Source organism: Leuresthes tenuis, unplaced genomic scaffold (assembly GCF_036924035.1).
Source record: "Leuresthes tenuis unplaced genomic scaffold, fLeuTen1.0.hap1 SCAF_14, whole genome shotgun sequence".
Classification (NCBI taxonomy): domain Eukaryota; kingdom Metazoa; phylum Chordata; class Actinopteri; order Atheriniformes; family Atherinopsidae; genus Leuresthes; species Leuresthes tenuis.
This window is the reverse complement of record NW_027325368.1, coordinates 8,296,571-8,319,259: the sequence shown is the minus strand read 5'-3', so window position 1 is coordinate 8,319,259 and position 22,689 is coordinate 8,296,571. Positions and strand designations below refer to the sequence as shown.

Below are 22,689 nucleotides of genomic sequence, written 5' to 3'. Positions count from 1 at the left end.
ATATGTGGCGACATATTTAGCACAGATGCTTTAATATTGTTTCTAATGACTTGACAAATGAACTGTGTCACATTCCACCACTGATTCAGTTTCATGCAATCACATTTTCTTAAGTAGACTCGAGCTGTCTTTCCCCACCAAAGCCCAGACCTCGTGCCATTAATTGCCCTTCTCTGTGCGTGCATGTGTGTGTGTGTGTGTGTGTGTGATGTGAATGGGGAGGGGGTGCTGCTAAAAGAATACCCCTGCTGTCCTGATATCCCACAATTCTGCTCTCAGCTGCTCGGTGTAGTGTGATAGGCTGGTGGAGCGGGGAACTGCAGCAGGGTAGCACCGCTGTCAGGAAACAGAAGCCCACTACGAGTGCAACTCGCACAGCCAGCTTAACGAGGACGGCTCGCCTGGTAATGAACATCTTCATTTTGCTGCTTTTACACAGGGACTCTCCTCAGGAGTCATGCTCACCTCCCGGTTCGTACACGCCTTTGTACCGTGTCTTTTTCTGCCGTGTTCTGGTCGTGTGACCAGAGCGGCCGCGGCCGATGACACATGATTAACATAAAAAGAAAATACTCTTTCACTGTATTCACTCTGGCGGTAAGAAAAAAAAAAAAGTCGAGTGGACGTGGCTAGTCGTGTCAAAAACATGGGTCATGGGATGTTTAGCTCGCTGTGGTTTCGTAGCATAGGCTTTCGGTGCTCTTTGAGGAAGTGAAATTGTGTTTCTTATTGAGTCTGCTGCTTCCAGCGGTTGTTATTTTGTAGCTGAAAGTCACGGTCGGGGGCAACATTTCAAAGGAACTAAGCGTTTAAGGTGAGGCAGGCTAACGTGCTCAAGTAAGGAGGCTGTAAGTGGGGGAAAATGGTGAAACAAGACGGTACGGATGGTTATTAAACCTCGTGCCCACTGCTTCAGACGTCGGTGCAGGACGGCGCTGAGTCACGGTTACATTTGCAGACAGTTGGAGGAATAAAAGTGTGACATTATCGCAGGTTAACACGACATACTTGTGTGTTTTTGATCTGCAGTGCGGTAGGCGTGGTTAGGGACAGGATGACACGGTCTGAATCCGCTTCGAGCATCCTTAACATCCCCGAAGGCAACAGCAGGCAGGGGCTGGGGTCTGACTTGACAATTTAATTAAGATGCACCGTAAGCTGCTGTTCCAGTAGCATCGAGGGGCAGAAACGCTGTGGGCCTCGGCTGCTAGATTTCGTAGTTCATCCACTGAGGGTGCACTTCTGGTCACAGTTTGCTCTGTGAATAGAGAGTAATGGTTGTCTGGAATCTGTTTGGAAAAGCACACACAATCTGAGGAAATGCATTCAAATCGTACCTCTTTGCCGTGTGCTCAGATCCCTCATCCACAGATCCTTCATTCAGATGAGAAAACAACCCGTTAAGAGATCAGACACCACAGTTGCAAACTATGCTAATATAGATGAAAATTTCTCTTTGTGTTGAGGATTTTGTGACATGCCAGTTTGACTTGTTAACGGCCAAATAAGAAATATAATAATCAGTACATGAACAGATTCAGATTGTGTCACTTCATACTCACCCAGACACTGAGGCTGCGAGGACAAGGCTTTTAATTGTTTTCCGCTCTTAAAGGCCAACTAGGATGACTGAATTACATACCAAAGTTTCACATCCATTTCCACAAGAGCTTTTACATGCGCAGAAGTGTGAAAATTCTAAGCCGTGTCCTCCTTTTTTTTTAAACTATACATAAGTACTCTTAAGAGCTGGAGAGTGGCAGCTAAAACATGATTGGACAAAAGTATGTGCGTCTTTAGTGCTTAATGTCACTTAAAGTGGTGCCGTTGTCTCGGTCTCATTAGTTTGAAGACTGTCATCGCACCAGTTGAACACGAACACTTTTTTTTCTTATTCAGTCTGTTTGTCCTGAAGAGAAGCTCCAGCTTTGTTGTTTCCAATAATTTGATCTAGAACACCCTCGCAGCTGCCTGTGCAGATTTAACCAATTTCTGAAAACACTTTCTGAAATGTTGACAGACTGTGATCCCATCATAACAAACGCACTCGTATTTCTTATGTTCGCTGTAGCAGAAGCTGATCTATATAGCATATCACAAGTTTTAGCCTCCTATAATGATGTGAAATGCATCATGATTAGGATGCTTGTCCTCTTTACTCCAGCTCGAACAACTCTTTGAGTAGACCCAAAGGACCCCAGCTGTAGCTTTTAATAAACACATTGCTTTTCAAGTGGTTGGAAGGTGTTGCTCATCTTTTGGCCGTGAACATACTATTTTTCTAAAGTTTTGAGACTAACTTGGAGTCTCTTGTGGGGCATTTGTGGGCAGGCTGAAGTAAACGAACCAAATGGTCCCTTTTAACCCTTCACTGAGGCCACGGCTGATTTACAGATTACTTGTAGCTAATCTCATGAAATGCTTAATGCCTTCTGGCCCGTCTCAGCCACTGTGTAAGAAGTTATTAGCTCCTCATCAATATACAAAGATTTAGCTCTAATCTTTTCCATCAGCTGTGATTTATTTATTTTTTTTCCTTTGTTGGGGCAGTACAACTTGACCGAGTGCAACTGACTGACCGCACTATTCCGCTCATCCTGTCAGACACATTGGTGTGGCGTCTGGTACGCTTTTCATGGAAACTAACCCTGGCCTCAAGCAGCCACATGTCCATCGTGACGCACAGTGCCGCTGGCTTGGCTGACTGTTGCATCCTTGAGCCTGGCCTGCAAAAGACAGTAATGCTAAGAATGTAAACGCAGCAAGGCAAGCTGAGAGGTTTTTATGGCCTGCTCATCAAAAATGCTTTCTGCTCGGAGTCACCTTCACGTTAACTGCCCTCCCCAAAAACTGCTGTCCAGTGTCCAATCGGTCTTGTGAGGCCTCCTTCAAATATGAACACGAGGACTGTACGTGAAGCTTCTGGAAAAGCTGCACAATTAAACAATCAAATGTTTTTTAGTCTCAGCAGTGGATGCTTTCAATGCTTTATGTACTGCTGTGCAAAATGTTGTCATATTTTTTTCTCTCACAAAATCGAAAAGCGTCATATTTCTGTTGTTTTGCTGACTCATCTCATCCATTTGAGTCTGATGAGGAGCTTTGCAGAGGGTTGTTTTATAGATTGTCTTTGCTGGCTCTACACTGGAACACAAGTGGCCTGAGCTGTGTTCACACTCTGTTATGAGCACTGTAGCAGGAGAATGTTGAAGCTCAACCCACTGTGGTAGAACACAGGCCTGGCTTGTGTTAATGTATCGAATTTAAAGGGAATGTAAAGCTGTGACTAATGAATGTTAGCTTTGTTGCATATCCCCTGTGTCAAAAAAATTCTCCCCTGAGCCCCTGTGGATGTGGCTAAGTTGATCACTTGTCATCTACTGATAAACTTGAATCTGCAGTCGGTAAAGAAACGTTCCTGAAACTATCGTTCAGGTGAAAACACGTGCTCGATGTTTCGGTGTTTCTTGTCTTAATACGTTCAGACTATTCTCGGACTGCAGCCGACATCTGTTTGTGATTCACTGGTTTGCTTAAGTTGGCATTTGTCTTGTCTTTGGCAAATTCCCCACTTAGAGAACCCAGTATTTTTCATGAAAGGGATTTAATGAATTCTTATTTTACTTTGTTAAAATAAGAAAAACTTCAATATTCTTTATGTCTATGTAAATGTTAAACGATAGTAAACACTGGAGAAGCAGATAGTGTGCCATATATTTTGTTTTGTGGGGGTCTGGACAGACTTGAGGGATCTGTAACCCCTCAGCAGAGGTGTCTCATTTGAGTGGCCAGACGGGCCACAAGGTGTCCGGTTACAGAAGCTGGACTTTGTCTGACAGCTGTCAGCCCTGCAGCCATGCAGAGGGGTCTCAACATAGACGGGAGGCCTGCTTGGGATGGGTCTTGACGTGTCAAAAAAAAACAGCAACTGTCCCCTTCTATGCAACCTCCATAAGCCCCCCCTCCCCGGAGGGGTTGGCTGTGGCTGTGGGGGCAGCAGTGGCTGAGATGGGCCCAGCTGTGATGTACTCTGGCTAATGGTACTCGGCACAGATGGCAGTCCCCTCATCCTCTTCTGTGGATGTGTAAGTGTGTGTGAGTGTGTGTGTGAACGTGCTCTGGCTGCTTTCTAACAGTGTGCATTACAATCACAAATGGACCTTAAAATGGAGGTTTACATGCACTGGGCACAGCATTTACTGTCAGTGACCAATTGTGTAATGTAGCTTCATGCTGATAAGCCTCAGCTGTACTTTCAGTGTGAACATGAATATCCACCACAGTGTCATATCTAACCGTTGTATCTGACTGCGATTGGTTTGGTTTGTTCAGTGGAGGACAGCAGGTTTGGGTCATTGTGGATTTAAAGTGGTGCTAATGCAGATTTTGTTCTCAGCAGAGATTGTGGATGGCACATCACTGATTAGCTTTTATGTCCAGGTGGGCCATTAGCTGAGCAGAATAAATCTTGTTTTCCATCAGGTGACGTTTATGTGAATACCTCTTAAGGAGAAGATGCGTTCAGCGACATCTTCTGTCGTTGAGGTTGTTGTTTTTCTGTCAGTGACATCAGAGTTTCATGCCTAAAGCATTCCTTTACTTGTCTTTTCAGTCGTTGTTGTTGTCAGTAATTACAAGTGCTGTTTTCCTCTGTTATTGATGCAACAATTATGCACAACGCTGTCTGTTACAGAAGAGTTGGAATTCAGCCCTGGCAGAGCTGCTTTATGTCCTTCAGTTGAATCGATAGAGAAGAGCATTGGAGGAATAAATGACTGGCTTTTTCTGAAGTCATCATAGCCACTGTGTATCATTTATTTTACCTGTCTTGTCAGATCAGGTAGGCCCACCAATCAGGCAACACTTACTGCAGTCTGGGCAGAAATGAGTGGATAGACTGTGGGGAAAACATCCACAATTTTCTAATCTTCCGTTTGAAAACAGACTGTTGGATTATGAATGTATTTGTTCAGGTTCAGTATGTTGCTCAGTGGCACTTTGAGTTATTGACCAATTTATTATTGGTCAATAACCCAGTTATTGAAGTGTTGGGGACCAAAATGCCAATTTTTCCGTTATCCTGAGCCACAGCCAGAAACACAAATTTGCTAAGCTATGATGTGTAAAATAAGATCCAAGAGGTTAACTCCCCACTCATTTAATGCAGTGAAAAGCTATGAAAAATATCTAAACGACAGCATCTCATTTGGTTTGGAGGTACGTGTAGTGAGCACCTTCTGTCTTCTCAGCCAGGAAAATGGGATTAGAGGTTTGAATTTTAGCTCTTTTATCCTGAAGTTATTTGATCACAGGTAGCCTTTGGGAGATTTGGTAAGGGATTCAGAAGGATTTGGACTTGATAAGTAGATTCAAGTCTGGATTAGAATTTGATAAAATACCGTTGAACTCCATCTATTCTTGTGTGCTAATGAATCTTTCTGGAAAAAAACATGCCAAACACCAGCTCTTACAGACTGCGAAAGGTTTCGTGACCTGAGAGATTGAGTCTTATCACAGATAATTAGACTGAATGTACATTGTATTTTGCTGAATCTTATACCATAAAACAAGGCTGTACTGGCACAATCGAGTAAATTCGCCGTAATCCAAGGCAATAAAAGAGATGTGAATACAGCTTTCTGAATGCATAATGTATGTACCAGTCCATGGTGAGGGCCACACACAAGGCTACTGTTTGGGCTGTTGTGTGGCCCTGTGAAGAGTGCCTGTCACCAGTGACTGAACGTATTCTTCCTCAATTTCTATGGTGCTAAGATGTCTCCCCCCCCCCCCCCCACCTCCATCCATAGTTCCTGTTTCTTAGGGGTCAAGACATGCAAAGGTTGGCTGTGCGGCCATCTTCAGTCAGCTGATTTCTGGGCCGCTGCTCAGCTCCGCCACACATGACACAACAAAGAGCAGCACAGAGGTTTGGACAGGATTTCTGCTCGACTTCAGCTCAGTGGCGTTTTCACAAATGCTTATCTTTCGCTTGGAAAACATGTTTTTTCAGAAAGCCACAGGTGGAGTTTGGATCTTGTAACTTCATTGATTCATTCACATTGATGCTACTCAACCTTGTAATCTTTATAGCATTTTTTTTTATTTTTTTATAGCATCTGAGGTTGAGAAGAGTTTGATCAGCAAGTTGCATTCACTGACCCTTGGACCTTTAAACGTAGGCTCCTGACTTCTCACGGAGTTCAGATTTATTGCTGCTTTGTCAGCAACTAACAACTTATTGTGCTGAAGTGATTTTGTTTCTCGGCAAAGCTTGATTTGGCATTATGTTGTAGTCCTATTGTAATTCCATCTGTATTCAAACCAGCTGGTCCTTAGCAAAGACTATTTCTCCTGTGGATACTCAAGAACTGTATCATTCTGCATTAAAATAGCCGGTAATGCCTAATGGCACAGAATCAAGAAGTTATTTTCCGGTCAGAAATTTTTGAAGGGTTTCGTGGTGAAAGATGAACAAAACAGCGAAGGGAGCATTATAAAGTCTTGGATTCCAGCTGTTAATAATCCTTCTATGTGCTTTCTGGTCCAACACCACCAGACATATGGAGTTAAAAATGTAGGCCAGATGTAGCGTTTAAGAAGTTTTCTACAGTGATTTTTCTCATTTCAACTTAGACAGAAAAACCCACGAGGTGTTTTGTTTTTTGGCTTTTTTGTTGTTGTTGTTTTTTGGGGGTGGGGGGGTCACCTCACTCCAGTGTTTTTTGATCCAGAGGCTGCTCTCGCAGGCCTCGGCTGGAAGCAGGAGATCCGCCCACCTCGCGGTAAACACGTCACTATTAATAGAGCTGAGGGAGAAACAGGCCTGCAGCAGAATGGCAGGCATCCGTACTACAAACCCCAGCAGAGATCCAGTATGCAGTCCTACACACACACACACTCTCCAAATGGCACATCCCAGGATCTAAATTTGTGGGTCCTCCTTCGACAGGGGCCCCTGGTGAGGTTTGTCCTGTCTGTCATCTCTGTGGACACCAGCCAGTGGATGTTTTCTTCTATTACACAGTTTTCGGCCCTTTGGGCATCATCTGTCACGGGTGTGTTGCTATTCGCAGAAGGAGAAGGTCATGCTGTGAAACACTTGTAGTGGTGCTGCTCGGATACTTTGGATTCTTGTGTGTAAATACTCTGCGGAGGAATGAAGAGGAGGGGCTCATATCCATGTTATTAACATACGTGAATAATCTTTCTGTCTTTTTATGTAACGGATCATTTCAGACATCATTTAATCATTTGGTAATTATTTAGAATAATGCTGTATAATCCCTTGTAGTGGTCTTCACCCATTTTTGATTTGCTTTTGGAGAAAGGAGAAATGGAAACTGTGCACTAATGCGCTGAGATGTTTATATGCTCGCTTGAGATGGGTTTTTCCTGTTATGAGGAAGACGACGTACATTAGAAGGACTGGAAACAGTCGAGAGATTAAAATGAAATGTTTCTGCTCTGTGACCGGCATCTTCCCAGATATGATGCAGTATCCCAGAGATTGAAGTGATTCTCTCCATTTTCTTCTTTAGTGGATGTCCACTGCTGTGGTTGTTATTGCTTTCCCCATCGATATTTGTTTCTGGTGAGGACAACTGCTTCTTCCGCTGAATTGCAACCACTGGCAGCTGTGCAGCATTCACATTTGCTTGTTGCAGCTCCTTAAAATATCCACACTGTTTATGTAATGATTGCTGCGTTCCAGTTTTTGTCTCTTCAAACTCGTTAAGGTTTAAAGCTGTTCAACCGTGTCAGATATGTGATGATTCTTTACGCAAAAGATATAGATTATATGTGACCTAAATAAGTTATTTAGGTCACATATAAAGGAACATTTACATTGAGTAAGATCTCAGAGCATTGTTGGATGATTAATCATAGTTTCTTTTCAGTTTTGAGGATATGTGCCGTGTGCTGTTCCCATTATCTTTGTAAACCAGCAGTTCTCATACAAATAACTGTGATTTAGTGAATTAATTGTCTGGGTTTTTTTTTTTTAGGCCACCATTTTATTATAAGCCTGTAATAATTGGATAATTCACCCAACCATACAGAATAACAGCAATTTAAAAAATGATTGCAGGGAAGTGATCTTTGTCCTTTCCTAACAAAAATTGCTCTTGGCAAACATGCCGTGTCTGCAGCAGAGAACAGGTGTGCAACGAGGTGACGTCGGATCATCCGCTCTGCGAAATGGTGGAAAACAATGTGGAAAACCAGCTTTTGGGCAGTTTTACCTCGCTGTTTTTAAACGGGTGATTAAAGACGATTATAGCAATTAGGCAGCTGCTATCACCATTACCTCACATGATTACAATCATAATTTTATTGTTCACTGAGCCAGGTCTGTGCGCCATGTTGCATTTTGCATTGATGCTGTTGTTTAGTCTTGTGTTACGAATCCTGAAATCCCCTCTGCCGCTATGGTTTTAAATCGGCTCGAGCCGAAATGATGAACATGATTATCGGACACCTTTCTGCCACCAGATCTACTGTTCAAACAAACATTGAAAGATGAAGTTAAATCGCTGCCTGATGTTTCTTTGATTAAAGTGTTACATACTCGCCACCTCGGCGTTGTCTAAAGGTAATCTTGATGATTTTGGCCTTTTTCAGCGTTGGGCTTTCTGTGTCTGACCAGGAGTAGACGTTACACGGTTCAGTTTTGTTGTGGAGAAATCTGCAGTTTCGCATTAGAGGTGGAGATATTCGGCACTTTTATTTGATAAAGTGAGCAATCTGTTATTACATTTTTAGCATTTAATTTTCTCTTAATCAGCCAGTTAGTCTGAACTGATGAGTGGATTAATTAGCTAATTGCTTCTCTTTTTAATTTGGCTGACCTCAATTCCTTCAGACGCGTAACGGGGGGGGAATGCAGGAGCGACAAGATTTAAATAATTAGTGTGTTGATAGAAAAATAATAAGTGATTTATTTTTCTCTGTTTTTATGATGCTGTGCATTGAACACATTTTAGAATTTTATACTATTTTTGGACATTTTAGAAACCAGAGACTAATCTGAGAAGAAAATAAATGGAAATAGTCATTTGTTGCAACAGTTTTGTATAATGCAGTCTCAGAATATCTTTAAATGTATATCTGGTAGAATTTGTGGGTGTAATAGCACCAGAAGCATAAGCGCTTTCCATCATCACAGCGATTATTCAACAAATGGACTTACGAGCATCAAAGCCACCTGCGGTAGTTGTTATTGTGCTGCCAAACAAAATCTGCATCCCTGCATTTGCATCACAGAGGAGCTTGTCACTGCACAGGCCTGAAAGCAGCACTACATCAATTCATATCGAGTTATTTTTTTCTTTACCCTCCTTTCTTCCTCCATCACAGTGTGATTAACCATGACAACTGAATCAGGCGCAGACTCGGAGGCCAAACAGCCGCAAGAAAACAAGGAGGCGAATAAGGGGAAAGCTACAGCAGCGGCCGAACCCACCTCGCCTCAGAACAAGCCGGAACAGCTTCCAGCCGCCGCCGGACACAGCACCCCGGCCAAGAAAGAGCAGGTCAGCCTCTCCGTAAGCACTTTCTTCCACCATCACTCGTCTGAGAATGTGGGATCCATGAAATATCACAGAACAAAATTTGTCTCCTTGCACACTTTCCCTTATTAACTACTCTTTAAAAGATGTCATTCCAGAAAGTTTTTCAGTTCTGTAAGTATTTTTACACATCACCAGAAAAGCCAAATTCTTATGTTAGTCCAACAAAAGCCGGATGTTTTAAATGCATTTAAACCTGTTGGTCTGGCTAAAGCCCGACTCGTGCAACTTTAATGGCCAAGTCGAGCTGTAGCTGCAGCCCGACTCAGCTGTGCATGTAACCGTACTGACTGTTGATTTGTTCAAGTGTGAGAAAACATTCCATTCTTCTCTCCCCTGATGAATCGTCTTTGTGTGTGAAATGGAAATGAACACAGTGGGTGAAGAATGGTGACGACATGTTCTCAGTGTCCCCCATTGTTGCAGCCCTCCATCAGATCCTTTTGTCTGCGAGTAAACTTGTCTTCCTCAAAGTGGGCGTGCTTTAATTCCCAGTGCGGATCAGACTGACCAGTGCAGCCTCACACAGCTGTCAGGATGATGATTAAACTGAGTTGCTGTAGTAGATTTCAGATGTCATTAAAGTTTGATTGTTCTTGTAAATCCTGGGAAAGCTGACTCTGAAGACTTTCTGTTAAGTGAGATTAAAAAAAAGGGAAGTTGTGCTGTAGTTTGCCACAACTGTAGTACACGAACAGCTGGCAAAACATCTGGAACAATAGTAGACCAAAGTTAATGCAACAATCTTTGTTTTGAAGTGAAGCGTAGCCTGCAGCTGGTCCAGGTAGCGTCTGATGTTATCTGAACACTAAGTGCTTGTCTGTAGATTCTGGACCAAGCAGCCTTCAGGCCTCACTATCTCATTGTTGTGCTGATTGAATTTCCAGTGCCTCCAAACAACGGAGGGACAGTGTCGGGCAGATTTCTGCTTATTCTCTAATTTACTGTTGAGGAGGAAAACACTTTCACCAGCTGGGGTTCACAGATGTGGTCTGTGAGGAGCTTTTTGAGTGACAAAATCTGTAGCTGCTCTTTAAAGATACAGTTTTTTCCCAAACAAATCAGTAACGTTCCACGTGTGCATATCATTTTTCTGCTGTTGCCCTAAAGAACCAGGTTTAGAGCCATACTTAATGTTATATTAGTTTTGTTTTGCCAGGCTAGAATTGGTCTGTCAATGGCTAGAAAGCTAAATTTAATTTCAAAACCCCAATGAGAGCCAGCTGTCAGACGTTTGACTGTTTTCTGGCAACTGACGGCTGTAAGACCGCATTAGAGCAGGGATTAGCTCCGAGCTGTTATTATATCTGCTTTTACATGACTTTACGGGCGTGTAGCTGATGGTACAACACTAGATCGTGTTTGGGATTTTACATTTTCTGTCATTCATCAGAGAATATATCTCTCAAGTGTCCTCAGCTTGATGCAGAGCTGCTGACAGAAGCAGAGCCAGTTTGGAGATGTTTCGCCCTCTCAGGATTCACCTCACGTTAGATTAACTGGTTTGAGCAAACTCGCAGCCCACTCATGACCCAGCAGGTTTCGTCATTATGTTGATAAATTGGGTGCAGAAATGGGGTGTTTGATGAAAAGAGAGCAGGAAGGTGTTGGATCGATTCATTGTGTCCCAAACAGTTTGATAAAAGGCCAAATGAAATGACTGAATAAATTAGATTATTTCATGTTAGATATTTTAAATGTCATGAGTACCATGATTGTAAGATCTTGCTTTCACTGGTGAAGCCAAACTTTTTGAAGGAAAGTGAGCTACCAGACTTAAAGTGGCCTTGTAATATAGAATAGTTCATATACTTTAAATGCGATCCTGCTGTCGTGCTTGACAGTAAAAGGACGGCTTAAGAGCTCACGTTTCAGCTTTAACTGGTGGTTATTTTTGATTGGTAGTTGCATGTTCCAGAAGTGCAAACTGATGTTAACTGGTGGTCGTTTTTCCAGTTTTTTTGTTTTGTTTTTTGTGAAGCTTGTCATCTTTTCCAACTGTTGCAGCAATCATGAGCTCTGTGTGTTTTCCCTCCTCCCGAAACACTGATCTTCACTGCATTGATTGCACTACAGAGACACGCCAGCTCACAGACTTGTGCTTCCAGCTTGTCCATTTAGCAGATGCACCAGCCAAGCCATTGTTTCCTGCGTGCTGATGTACTTTAGGTTATAGACACACTAATATTTACCTGATCTAATCAAGCATGTTGGCACTGGTCACTTTGCTAACTGGCATCATATTTTCCTCATCCTCAGCGGTACTTAGAAATAGCCATAAAACGCTGCTTGTTTTGCAGGTTTTCTGTCACAAGTCAACAATTTGCACAAATATAATTTGACTCAGTGAAAGCATTAGAGTTGACCTTGGGTGTTGTAATTTACCACAGAGCATGTTTACATGACACTAGAAAGAAATGATTTATTGTGCAAGTTAGATAAAAACCAGACTTTTCAAAGCATACATGTATAGACATGTTGATCCTACTAAAGCCATAAAAAAACAGACTACCACACCCAGATAATGCAGTCAGGGGTCTTGTATTCACTTATTTTTCCGTTTCTTTTGTCAAACAGCTAAATGCGTCTGAAATTGTGATGGAATTTGACTGTGTGTGAACTTAGAGCATTTCCAGACTGTCGCTCTGCTCTTAGAATTAGGCTATGCTATGCTTACATGTGGGCTATGCTCCACAGCATTGGACACACACAGCCAATCGCTCGATTCCGCTCCCCCTCGTGTATACTGCGACGGGGAGGACTGTGAAATGGCGAGGTCAAGCTGTGCCATAGCTCGACTCAGCTGTGCATGTAACCGTGCTGCCAGTTTCTCCTTTTTGGCCTCATGAATGCAAAGCAGTTTGGTCCTTGCTTAGATCCGCTGTGGCAGCCTTCCTCATAGCTGCAGTAAACAGACCTTTATGGATGAGCTGTTGTCAGTGCTGCATGAATTGGCAGAAAGAAAAGTGAGAAATCCCAGCACGGTGACACAAACACTGTCGAGTGTGAGACACACTCCAGCAGAGTTCACATATGCGCACGCACACTGTTTCTCTGCTGTGATTTCTTACATCTGTGGAGCTTGTTCTCATCATCATGACTCATTGATAAATGCATGAAATGCATTCATTGTTGTTACTTGGAAACTTGAACCTCTTCACATTTGAATTATCTGAAAGTAACTCTAATTTTCTTTTATGGTTGGTTGCAGCCTCTGAATGAGCACAGAGAGAACTGTGGGAGCAATGTGATGGCTATAACCTGAGGAGCAAGATAAGAAATGAGAGAACATAATGTTAAATCCACTTTGTGGATAAGACTGACTCAAAGCTGGAGGCTTCTTTTTTTCTTTTTTGTTAGGAGAAATCAGTCAGTAAGGGCTTTGTTTTCAGCCAAGTGGAAAATTGGATTTTCATTTTTTTGAGACAAAATGGCCGTGCACCTCGAGCTCTTCTCTGTGGGACCCTATTACATTTAGCCCGCGTCCAAGTCGCTACTTTTAGTATTTGGAATGTGACAGAACTGTCTTTTTTTTTTTTTTTTCAAAGGCTGCTACTTTACGTGACGTTAAGGGTAGGCGGGGGCGTCTTAACTTATCTTTGAACGCATATCTTTAATTTCTCAAACAGCGTTAACAGCATCTCACAACTTTCTGATATTTAAGTCTAATTATTCAAACTAATTATTAAGCATCTTCAGCCATTATTGTTATTACTGTAAAGCTGACGCTTGCACTCTCTCTGCAGGAGCAGCAGGAAGAGGATCAGGTGTCCCACAGGTCGTCCACCAGTCGTCTGTCCAGGTCTCCTTTGAGAGGAGTCAAGAAGGTGAAGATCATGCAGTGTAAAGTCACCCTGATGGACGGCTCCGACTACACACTCAATGTGGAGGTGAGCCGCCCACCTTTGCCACTACTTGAGATGAAGTGTAACCAAATTATACTGATTTATTTTTTTTTAATCTCACGGAACAAGAAGGTGGTTTGCAACAAATTGGAAGTACATAAAGCAACAAGGGGTAGGTAATGGTTAGGCCTTTAAATTCAGGCCACTATCTGGTGTATATTTATCCAGGGGAACTGGATTTGGTCAATGGATTCAAGGACATTTGAAATGTTCAAATCAACATTACTATTTTGAATTATTTGAGTATATTTTAAGGTAGTAACTGGATTAATTGTATAATATGTTCATTAAAACGCAACCTGATCAAAGCTTGATCTTGAGGAGCTTCACGGACTGTGCCACTAGCTTTCTGCAACACCCAAAATGTCTCCGGATGTTGAGCTTTTGCATAAATTTTAAAGAAACCAATCTGGATGTGTGCTGGGATTTAAAGAGATTCTGCTCTGCCTCGTTTCATGGCATTAGGCTTGAGAGTTTTTGCATAATCCTGCAGAAAACATCAATAAGACATTGTAAGTGTTCTATTTTAAGCACAGATTTCATGGATTAGCATTTCTACTTTTGTGTTTTCAAACCACTTTGTGATTTAGTTTCATTGCAGAGCTTCTCTGTGTAGTCTCAGAGGAAAAACCTTTAATGTAGGTTTTTATAAAAATGCTTAGTTGTATCAGAGCTCATCTGCTGTTAAGAAACGAACCCTTTTTGAGAAAGAGAGTCAGCCGTCAGTGACACACGTCTTTGTGTTCTAAAAATGAACCTCTCGACTCCTGCAGAGCGGCTTTTTTTTTTTTTTTTTTATAAACTGGAAAAGGAAACGGGATGTTTTGAGAAGAAATGCAGTATAGGTTTATTATTATTAATAATGGGCAAAGATGAGAAAGGAGGATACGGTGCTAAATGGATAATTACATTCTAGGCTTGACATTATATCAAATAAATGAAATGTTTTAGCTTTAAATTTGGTGGATTTTGCTGCACATTTTTGTTTGTGTCGTGTTTAAATAGTTTTGCCAACTTAGTTTTTCCCCAAAGCTGTTTGCCTTTGAGTTGAACACTTATTATTCTGGAGCCAGTACTCAGAAATAACTCGGCTGATTCAAGTAGAGCCAACAAGAAAAATGCCTTTTTTGCTGCAAACGCTCCACAATATGAAAAGTGATTTCTGCCTCGTTATTAATTCAGCATTAAGTCAGCCTCCTGAATTTGTTCGATAGATCGCTCTTACATGTTCATCCCCTGAGTCATGTTCAAAGCTAAAAGAAATGAAACACTGTGAGACTCCGAAAATGTTTTCAGGCTGAACAAGAGAAGCAGACCCTCCTCTGCAAATCTCCTTTAAGCAGATTCTTCCCCACCGGGGGTTTGCATCCAGGGATTAGTTGACTGTTCTGTTGGAGGGAGAGGTAATGGGTTCTGACCGTGAAATCGGAGCATTTGTTGGGAAGAATCAGTGTCAGATATCCCACTGTGGCACTGGGAAGATATTTTGGAGGAGAGTGATCTGGAAATGATGTGTTCAGTCACAGAACAGGCTCAGGAGGTTCTGCGTTGTTATTGTATGGGACTTTGCTGTAACAGATGCACATTTTCTCCTTTTGCACCATTCTGTAGGTGAACAGAATGGAAAACTGGTCAAAATCTGACTAAACGGTGTTCTTTAGGGCCAACTTTATCAAATTTAGTGACTTGAAAAACACAAGACAGCCAATTTATTGTCTCGTTTGAGTTTAATCATTCTATTTTCCAAGTGAATATACGGTGTGAACAGAAAATCAATAATGGATGATGACTTTTGAGTGATGATTAATTATCCTGTAAATATGGGCTGTAGAACAGATGACGCTGCAGTGTGTTATATGTGCTACAGTTGAGCTTTTATTGTGTTTGTAACAACCTTCCTGATGATTTGTTAATCGGTCCTGTTCACAGAACTTATTGATGAAGCTGAAGGGTTTTAATCTGCAGTAAAGATGATGAACTCACTTCGATATTAAATCCTTAAGACTCCAGTGTGAAACATTTGTTCTGATGGCAAAAATGCAATGTAGTAGCAAAATATTTATTAATTTATAAAGTTTGAGTTGACTCTGAAAGAGTCTTAAAACCTTTAGCTGAAACCATTAGTTTTTGTTGATGATTACCTGATATTACATATATATTACATACTCATATTTTGGATTTAATATTCGTCTTTCTTAATTGTTTTTTTTAGGGTTTCTCATGGGTGATGTAGAAATTCATTCAATGCCAAAACAATATAATTTTATGACAGATGAATAAAGACCATTATGACAGCTATGCAAACACGATTATCAGAAATTATTGTGCCGATATAATTAATCTTCAATTGACCTGTGACTCGTTGTGGTTTGTCAGTTTACACCTCTGCTACTGTTTGAGGCCGCTGCAGTTTTCTCCTCCACACTTGAGAGGGTGTGGTAAGGTGGAGGGCATTCAGTTGGTTGCAGTCTTCAGCTCTACAGCTAGATGTCACTTCCTCCGTCACGCTGCACTTTCAAGCAGCAAAACAGAAGAAGAGCAGAAGTGTCGATGAACAGAAAAAGCTCTGCTGGGACCTGTGAAACCTTTGCACCAGTTATGTCTGAGTCTTGTGGTTGGGACGGATTTGGACACCTCTTTTTAAAGAGCAGCGGTCCCGAATCAGATGATGTTAAATGATACAGTGATGCTGCATTTAGTTTGAGTCTCATGCTCTCAACTCACAGACTTCATAAGTGTCTTCATGCGTGTCGTTTTTAAAGCATCGACTTAGACTTTCTAAAGTAAAAGGTTTTGTTTAAAAAATAGATATACATATGTCAAAGCAATAAAAAGCAGGACACAACAGGTAATTAGTCACCTACTGCACACAGGAGTTGTCATAGCAACCAGTAAGGCACAGTCATGAGCAGTCATACAGCCGCTCCTTTGTATAAAATCATCCTTGCAGCTGAACCAGAAACGCTGCAGGCATGAGATTGCACCGTCACCTCAGTGGAGGTCAGAAGACTGTCAGATAATTACCAAGGAGATCTCGTCCTCCTCCCGGTCCAAATCCAGGACGTCAAGGCTTGACATTTTTATCCCCCTGACCTTGTAGTTTTCCACTTCAACTCAATTTCCTCCCATGGGAAAAATGTCTGCGCTAATCGTTTCCGATCGTTTTCTGTGACACGGAGCTGCTGAACCTCCCCAGCTTCACTTCACGGGTGTTAGGTCTCCGTGGAAGGAGGAACCAATCCCACATCTTGCTGTCTCACTATTTCCTAAGCGTGGTTAAAGTTTGGATGTACATCCTCATCTCACATCTCCAACAGATTGTGTGTTAAATGTTCAGAAGTGATGAGTTGCTTTTTCTTTTAGCCTTTATTCTTGCTCTGTTTTACATCATTATAAGATCGAAACAAGATGCTTTCAGACAGCAAAGATGAAAAAAGAATCAAGTAATGATGATAAATATGAGTTGTTTGTAATACTTGTTTGATATCCCACAAAGAAAACATGGTAAACTTTGAAACTCAGTGTTGCAACTGCTTATGTTTACTCTCTAAATATAGACAATGATCAAGATTGATGTTCCTCCTCTGATCTGAGATCGGTTTACTTTCTGGTTTCCTGTTGTCTTCCTTTTCCAAAACAACCTTTGGAAGCAGAGCGCATGCTTTTAATGACCAGCAGGTTGCTTATTTACCGTTGTGGTCATATCAATATCTGTCTTCCACTTATTCGCCTGAGGTTTTGCAAATCGCAGCTTTTTTTGTTGTCGTTTGTGTCAGTAAAGCCAGCTTTAGGCGCTGGATTGAGAGGCGTCGGTCGCAGCCAGGCAGCAGCGGTCTGACATGACTGTGCTAATTCCCTCAGAGATGTTCCGGGAGGATTAACTCTCTGCCACCATCTCTGCGGCTGCGTTAAAATCCTGCACGTTACATTGAGCAGTTTTCTCTTCTAAAGGGTTTTTTGTTCCGTTTGTTGATGCTCGTGCCACTGTGAAGTATGTGTCAAATTGCTACCTCCGGCTGCCAGTTGCATCGTTACAGGTCGGCATTTCACAGCGTCTGTGCGCCACTCTGCCTACGCCAGTGTGACAGATGCATAGGCGTGTTGTGACTCCTGCTGATAGAATAGTCTGTGGCAGTGGTTTTAGCCTATTCAGACATGAGGAGCTGGCTCTGGCTCTGTTCAGGCAGGAGGCATCTGTGACTATTCAGGCCTTAAAATATCCCCGGTGAGCTGAGCCAAATGAGCCTGCTAAGTCCAGCCTCATCGTGTAGGAGGAAGACTGAAGAGCTCCAGCTCATGGCATCCAGCACTCAGATGTGCAAATCAGTGGGTGTAAAGCACTCGCATAGCTGATGTTGACCTTGAGCTCAGGAATTTCAAGGTGTATTTACTCTAAAAGGCTTTATATAGAGGGAATCAATCAAGAATGACCCAGTAGGTCGATTGTGGCACAAATAGTTGTCCCTGCAGGAAAAACCCTGTCAGGCAGCATCCTCATGCTGCATCCTCATGCTGGTTTTAGAAGCTAAAATTTGATTTCATGCCATTGCTTTGTAAAAATGAGGTTCGAGTTCATTTTAATTTAATTATCTGAAGATGATTATGTGAAAAGAAAGAGGGAAGGAGGGTGAATGCAGCCCCACGGTGCCGTAGAATCGCCCAGCAGGCTGATGGAACGAGGGCTGATCGGGCTTTTGTTTTGTTTTATTTTTCACTCATTCTTGATCCTTTTTTTCCTGATTAAACAGATGATTTAAATGATCACAAACTCCCTCACCTAACAGACAGGCCACCAAGATGATTTGACAACTGATTCACATATTTATTTAGTATTTTTTTTTTCTATTTAGATTCAGAAAGTTTTTCCTTGATCTGAAAACGGGAAACTAACTCAGGCTCTTCGTCTCACACACACGTCCACACATCATAACATTAGAGAGGACAGGTTGTTGAAAAACCCTCAGCAACTCTGTGTGGAAGATACGGAAGGCATTGCATCGATGCTGAAACCTTTCAAGATCAAAGTAGAGACACGGTGCAGATTTATCGGGAGCTAGTTGGACCAGATGATGCTGCTGACTTAACCCCAGCCTGCTCAGGGCGTGTTAATGGGGACTAGAGCAAAACGGTGAACATGGACATACTAAAATATACTCTGTTGTATCAGCCATCAATCTAAATGTTACTGGAGCAGTTCTTTTCAGGTTGCACTTTCTGGATTATATGTTCAACATGTGCTTCTTTTTCCGTCTCACAGAAACGAGCCAAGGGCCACGTGCTCTTTGATAAAGTGTGTGAACACCTCAACCTACTGGAGAAGGACTACTTTGGCATCACGTACAGAGACGTAGAGAATCAGAAGGTAAACTAAAAGAAAAATTTGTAATCTTACCAGCTAAAAATCATGTCAGTTTGTGTTGTTTTTTTGGTAAAATTACAGGGGAAATAAGGAGAATGTAGACAGAAGTACTAAAAGTCTGTAATCCCAAGAGGAGATTTACAAGGTGACTGTGCTAAACGTGTAGCCTCCATTTAAGCCAATGTTTGTTTGATTTCCTGGCATTTATTTTCATTCGACAGTGAAGATTTCCCACTTAGAGAACTGTGCTGCTTTGCAATTTGCTCACAAATAGTTCCGAGTGAATTATTTTCCTCTGTGGTTGTCTGTGCAGAATTGGTTGGACCCAACCAAGGAGATGAAGAAGCAGATCAGGAGTAAGTGCAGTAATCTTACAAAGATACTTAACGATTTTGTTCTGAATAGTCATGTGAGGTGTATGGAGTGTCAAAATCCTCATTTCAATAATTAGATTTTTTGTATTCATGTCAGCTGGTCCCTGGAACTTTGCATTCAACGTGAAGTTTTACCCTCCGGACCCCTCGCAGCTGACCGAAGACATCACAAGGTGAGGTTCCATCCCAAGAAGACTTTATTTCTTCTTCAAAAGCAGAACATCTGCCTTATACCCCTAAAACTGAACTTTCATCAGGAGCAACATAGGATTATTTAGGATGAATTTGTATTTAAACTCCATACAAAGTTTTCAAAGAAGATCCAGACAGTGGACTGATAACCAAACATCTCAGCTGTTTTTGTGTTTCCTCTCACTCACAGGTACTACCTGTGCTTGCAGCTGCGGGATGATGTGGTTTCGGGTCGCCTGCCCTGCTCCTTTGCCACCCACACGGTGCTGGGCTCGTACACCGTGCAGTCGGAGCTTGGAGACTACGACGCCGAGGAGCTGGGCAGCGATTACATCAGCGAACTGCGCCTGGCGCCCAACCAGACCAAAGAGCTGGAGGAGAAGGTTATGGAGCTCCACAAGACCTACAAGTTAGTTTCTGCGCCTGCGGCTCTTTATGATTCAGTTGTACGTGCAGATATTTCTATGAAAAGAATAAGGACAGTTTAGAGAAAAGTATTTCTCCTATGGAAAGGATGACACCACATGCGTAATAATACCATATTCTGTCAGCATGCTTTACTTTTGATGTATCATCTCCAGACAGCTTTTCTACCTTACTTTGTACAGAGTATTATTAGTGGAGTTATTGTAGTTTAGGCTTAAAAATGCTCACTTTGATACAGAATTGAAAGGAATGTTGTTGGTGTTTGCAACCACAGCTTGTCTTTGATTAATTCAAGCAGAAGCTGCTGGTAAACGGGTTCCTCTGATTGAACTAGATCATAGAACACTCCCTGACACATGCACTGTGCTTGCTCTTTTGGTTTTGCTTTTTAGCCGTCAATTAAACAGCTTCAAGTCATCAAGTCTACTTGGAAGGATTGTTTAAAACCTAAAAAAATCTCTTCTAAAAGGCGGCATGTCTGCAGTCATTTCTGTTTTCATATAAATGGATCCAGCTGGCGGTCTTTTGTCCGAGCCCTCCATTCTTCCTGTATCACAATCATCTGTGTGTAACTGGATGCGGTCTTTTCTCGTCCTGTGGGTGGACAGTACCAGGATAAGGGTCTCTTAACGATCATTTACTCTAAAAATGGACACACTTGTGGGACTGTGGAGCTTCAGGCTAAAGCATCGATAAGAGCAACCTTTTTCAAAAACGATTCGTGGAACACAGCCATGAATTATCCATGTTTAGACGAAACTGGGAACACTGTGTCAGGTGCTGCAGATAAAAAGTAGTGGAAAAGGATAGTGCATCTCTTTGTGACACTCTTGTGTGTCTGTTTTGTCTGATCAGGGGGATGACACCAGCTGAAGCGGAGATTCACTTCCTGGAAAATGCCAAAAAGCTGTCCATGTTTGGTGTGGACCTCCATCATGCCAAGGTAGCAAGTCACAATAAACTCTTAACTCCACATTACTTTTTTATTTTTTTTTTACTGTTTTTCAGGTAGAAGTGCAGTTTAAGCTGGAAGCTATTACTTATATTTATCCGGCATCGAGGCTAAGTGAGGAAATTCTCCACATCAGTTGTTCTTTTTACACGGATGCATGGGTCACGTTTTAAGTCATCTTTGTAGGTTCAAACCAAATCAACCCTTGAGTGTTTGATAGTGGCGTTTTTTTTTTTTTTTTCAACACATGACTGAACATGCAAAGAAAATGCCAAACCGAGTTGTGTTTTTACTGATAGCTGGACAGTTTGGGAAGTGATTATTTACTTTCTTGCAAAATATTATCTGAAACTACAGCCTGAAATCAGCCACTGTGTCTCTCCCCATAAGGAAAATAATGTCACCTAACAGCCCTGTATACGCATATGAAATGTGTGAATGTTGTCTTCATTAGTAATAAAACACACCTGGAACTGCGACAGCTGTTTAATGAACCTTTAAATGCAACTCCTTTCGCGGTGAAGGCAGACGGACTGTGTTGCATGTGGACAGAGCCATAATCACTGTTTACCAGCTGATGGCTTCAGTTTTAGCACCAGAGTAAATAAGCATGCTCCCAAAATGTGGAACTATATTTTTAGAGAGTGACACAGTGAAGGTGACAAGAGTGCATTTTTAGTTGAACTTGATTTTCATTAGAAAAGGTCACTTATTGGTCTCTCAAAATCAATAAGAATTACACAAATTTCATTACATTTACAGAACAGACATTTAAATACGAATGAGCCAATAAAGAATAAGAAAAACACTTTGAAGAGCCAAAAAAAAAAACCTTCCATCTATAAATGTGCTGTTTTGCCAATAAAACTCTATATATGTATTTCACTAGTGATGCTTCCCACCTCAACGCCGCTGCTTCACAAACATCATGGCTGCCACAGTGATGCCTCAGTGTAACATGCCACCGCTCCTGCACTGATTGACATTGTCTCACTGCTGTCTCCGTGGGTTTGGGGGTGGGGGGTGGGGGGTGAAAGGGGGTAGAGCCCGGCTCTGGAGCCCAGCTTGACTTTTGTTGCCATTTCTGTTCCACCGCCATCAAACGCTTCATTAGATCACAGACAGGAAGAGAAAGCCGGAGAGCTGTCGTCATAAAAGAAAATTACAGTCATCGGTCTTCCTGATATGAATCGGTTATCAAAAGTGCTTTGAAAGTCAAAATGGGTCTAGATGTGAGTGGTGGGGAGGATATTGCCCTCACAGATGTAGATCAGGATGGACGAGATGACAGAGATGAGGAAGCGGCTTTGATCAATGCTCCGTGTTGCTTCTGTGAGTCATAGATTTGATAAGCAAGAGAAATATGTACATATGAGAAGAGCATCCTTCTTTTGTCTTCTCTCCTCTCTCATTAAATGCAAAGTTGGTAGGGAGTCTCTATGAATGCTTGGCTCCAGCTGAGGGAGAGGTAAGAGGCTGCTTTCCATGTGCTTCCAGTACCTGAGTGAGCGTGTGTGTGTGTGTGTGTGTTTATTTTCTACTTGTGCATGGTTACATACCACGTTGTCATTTTCAACGTCCCATTTATCACTTGACTGTTTCTTTTTCTGCTTTGGATCAGCGCTTCCCTCTCAAAGCGCGTTGGTTTCACCTGCTCATCTCACGCTTTGTGCAGTGAAGAGCATCATTTTGTGCTTCATCCACCATTTTACCAAAACTTGCGCTATTGTTTTTGGTTTTTCTTTGTCAGCCGGTATCCTTTCCAGCCTTAATTCGGCGTCACCACAACATGCATAGAAAATATTAGATCACCACATGCCTGATTCTACTTTCTGCCTGCCTGCACAACCCTGTTATTATCACAAACCTTTTCTTACATTTCTACTTTGTCCTGCTGTGCACCAACGCC

At 42.0% G+C, this 22,689-nt stretch overlaps 1 protein-coding gene across 8 annotated transcripts in view; it reads left to right on the top strand.

Annotated features, from left to right (window-relative positions):
• Positions 1-260: 260 nt before the first annotated feature.
• epb41l3b (erythrocyte membrane protein band 4.1-like 3b) overlaps positions 261-22,689 on the top strand; it is a 42,112-nt gene continuing 19,683 nt past the window's right edge. For 2 of the 8 annotated variants that reach the window (XM_072364480.1, XM_072364478.1), the window contains exons 1-8: positions 263-404; positions 9,361-9,536; positions 13,319-13,462; positions 18,735-18,839; positions 19,150-19,192; positions 19,308-19,383; positions 19,593-19,811; positions 20,684-20,771. In XM_072364480.1, the coding sequence (XP_072220581.1) occupies positions 9,372-9,536; positions 13,319-13,462; positions 18,735-18,839; positions 19,150-19,192; positions 19,308-19,383; positions 19,593-19,811; positions 20,684-20,771 (840 nt within the window). In that variant the 5' untranslated portion in view covers positions 263-404; positions 9,361-9,371. Of the gene's footprint in view, positions 472-9,360; positions 9,537-13,318; positions 13,463-18,734; positions 18,840-19,149; positions 19,193-19,307; positions 19,384-19,592; positions 19,812-20,683; positions 20,772-22,689 lie in introns of all 8 variants that reach the window. The other 6 variants (XM_072364483.1, XM_072364484.1, XM_072364481.1 and 3 more) reach the window with 5 other exon arrangements.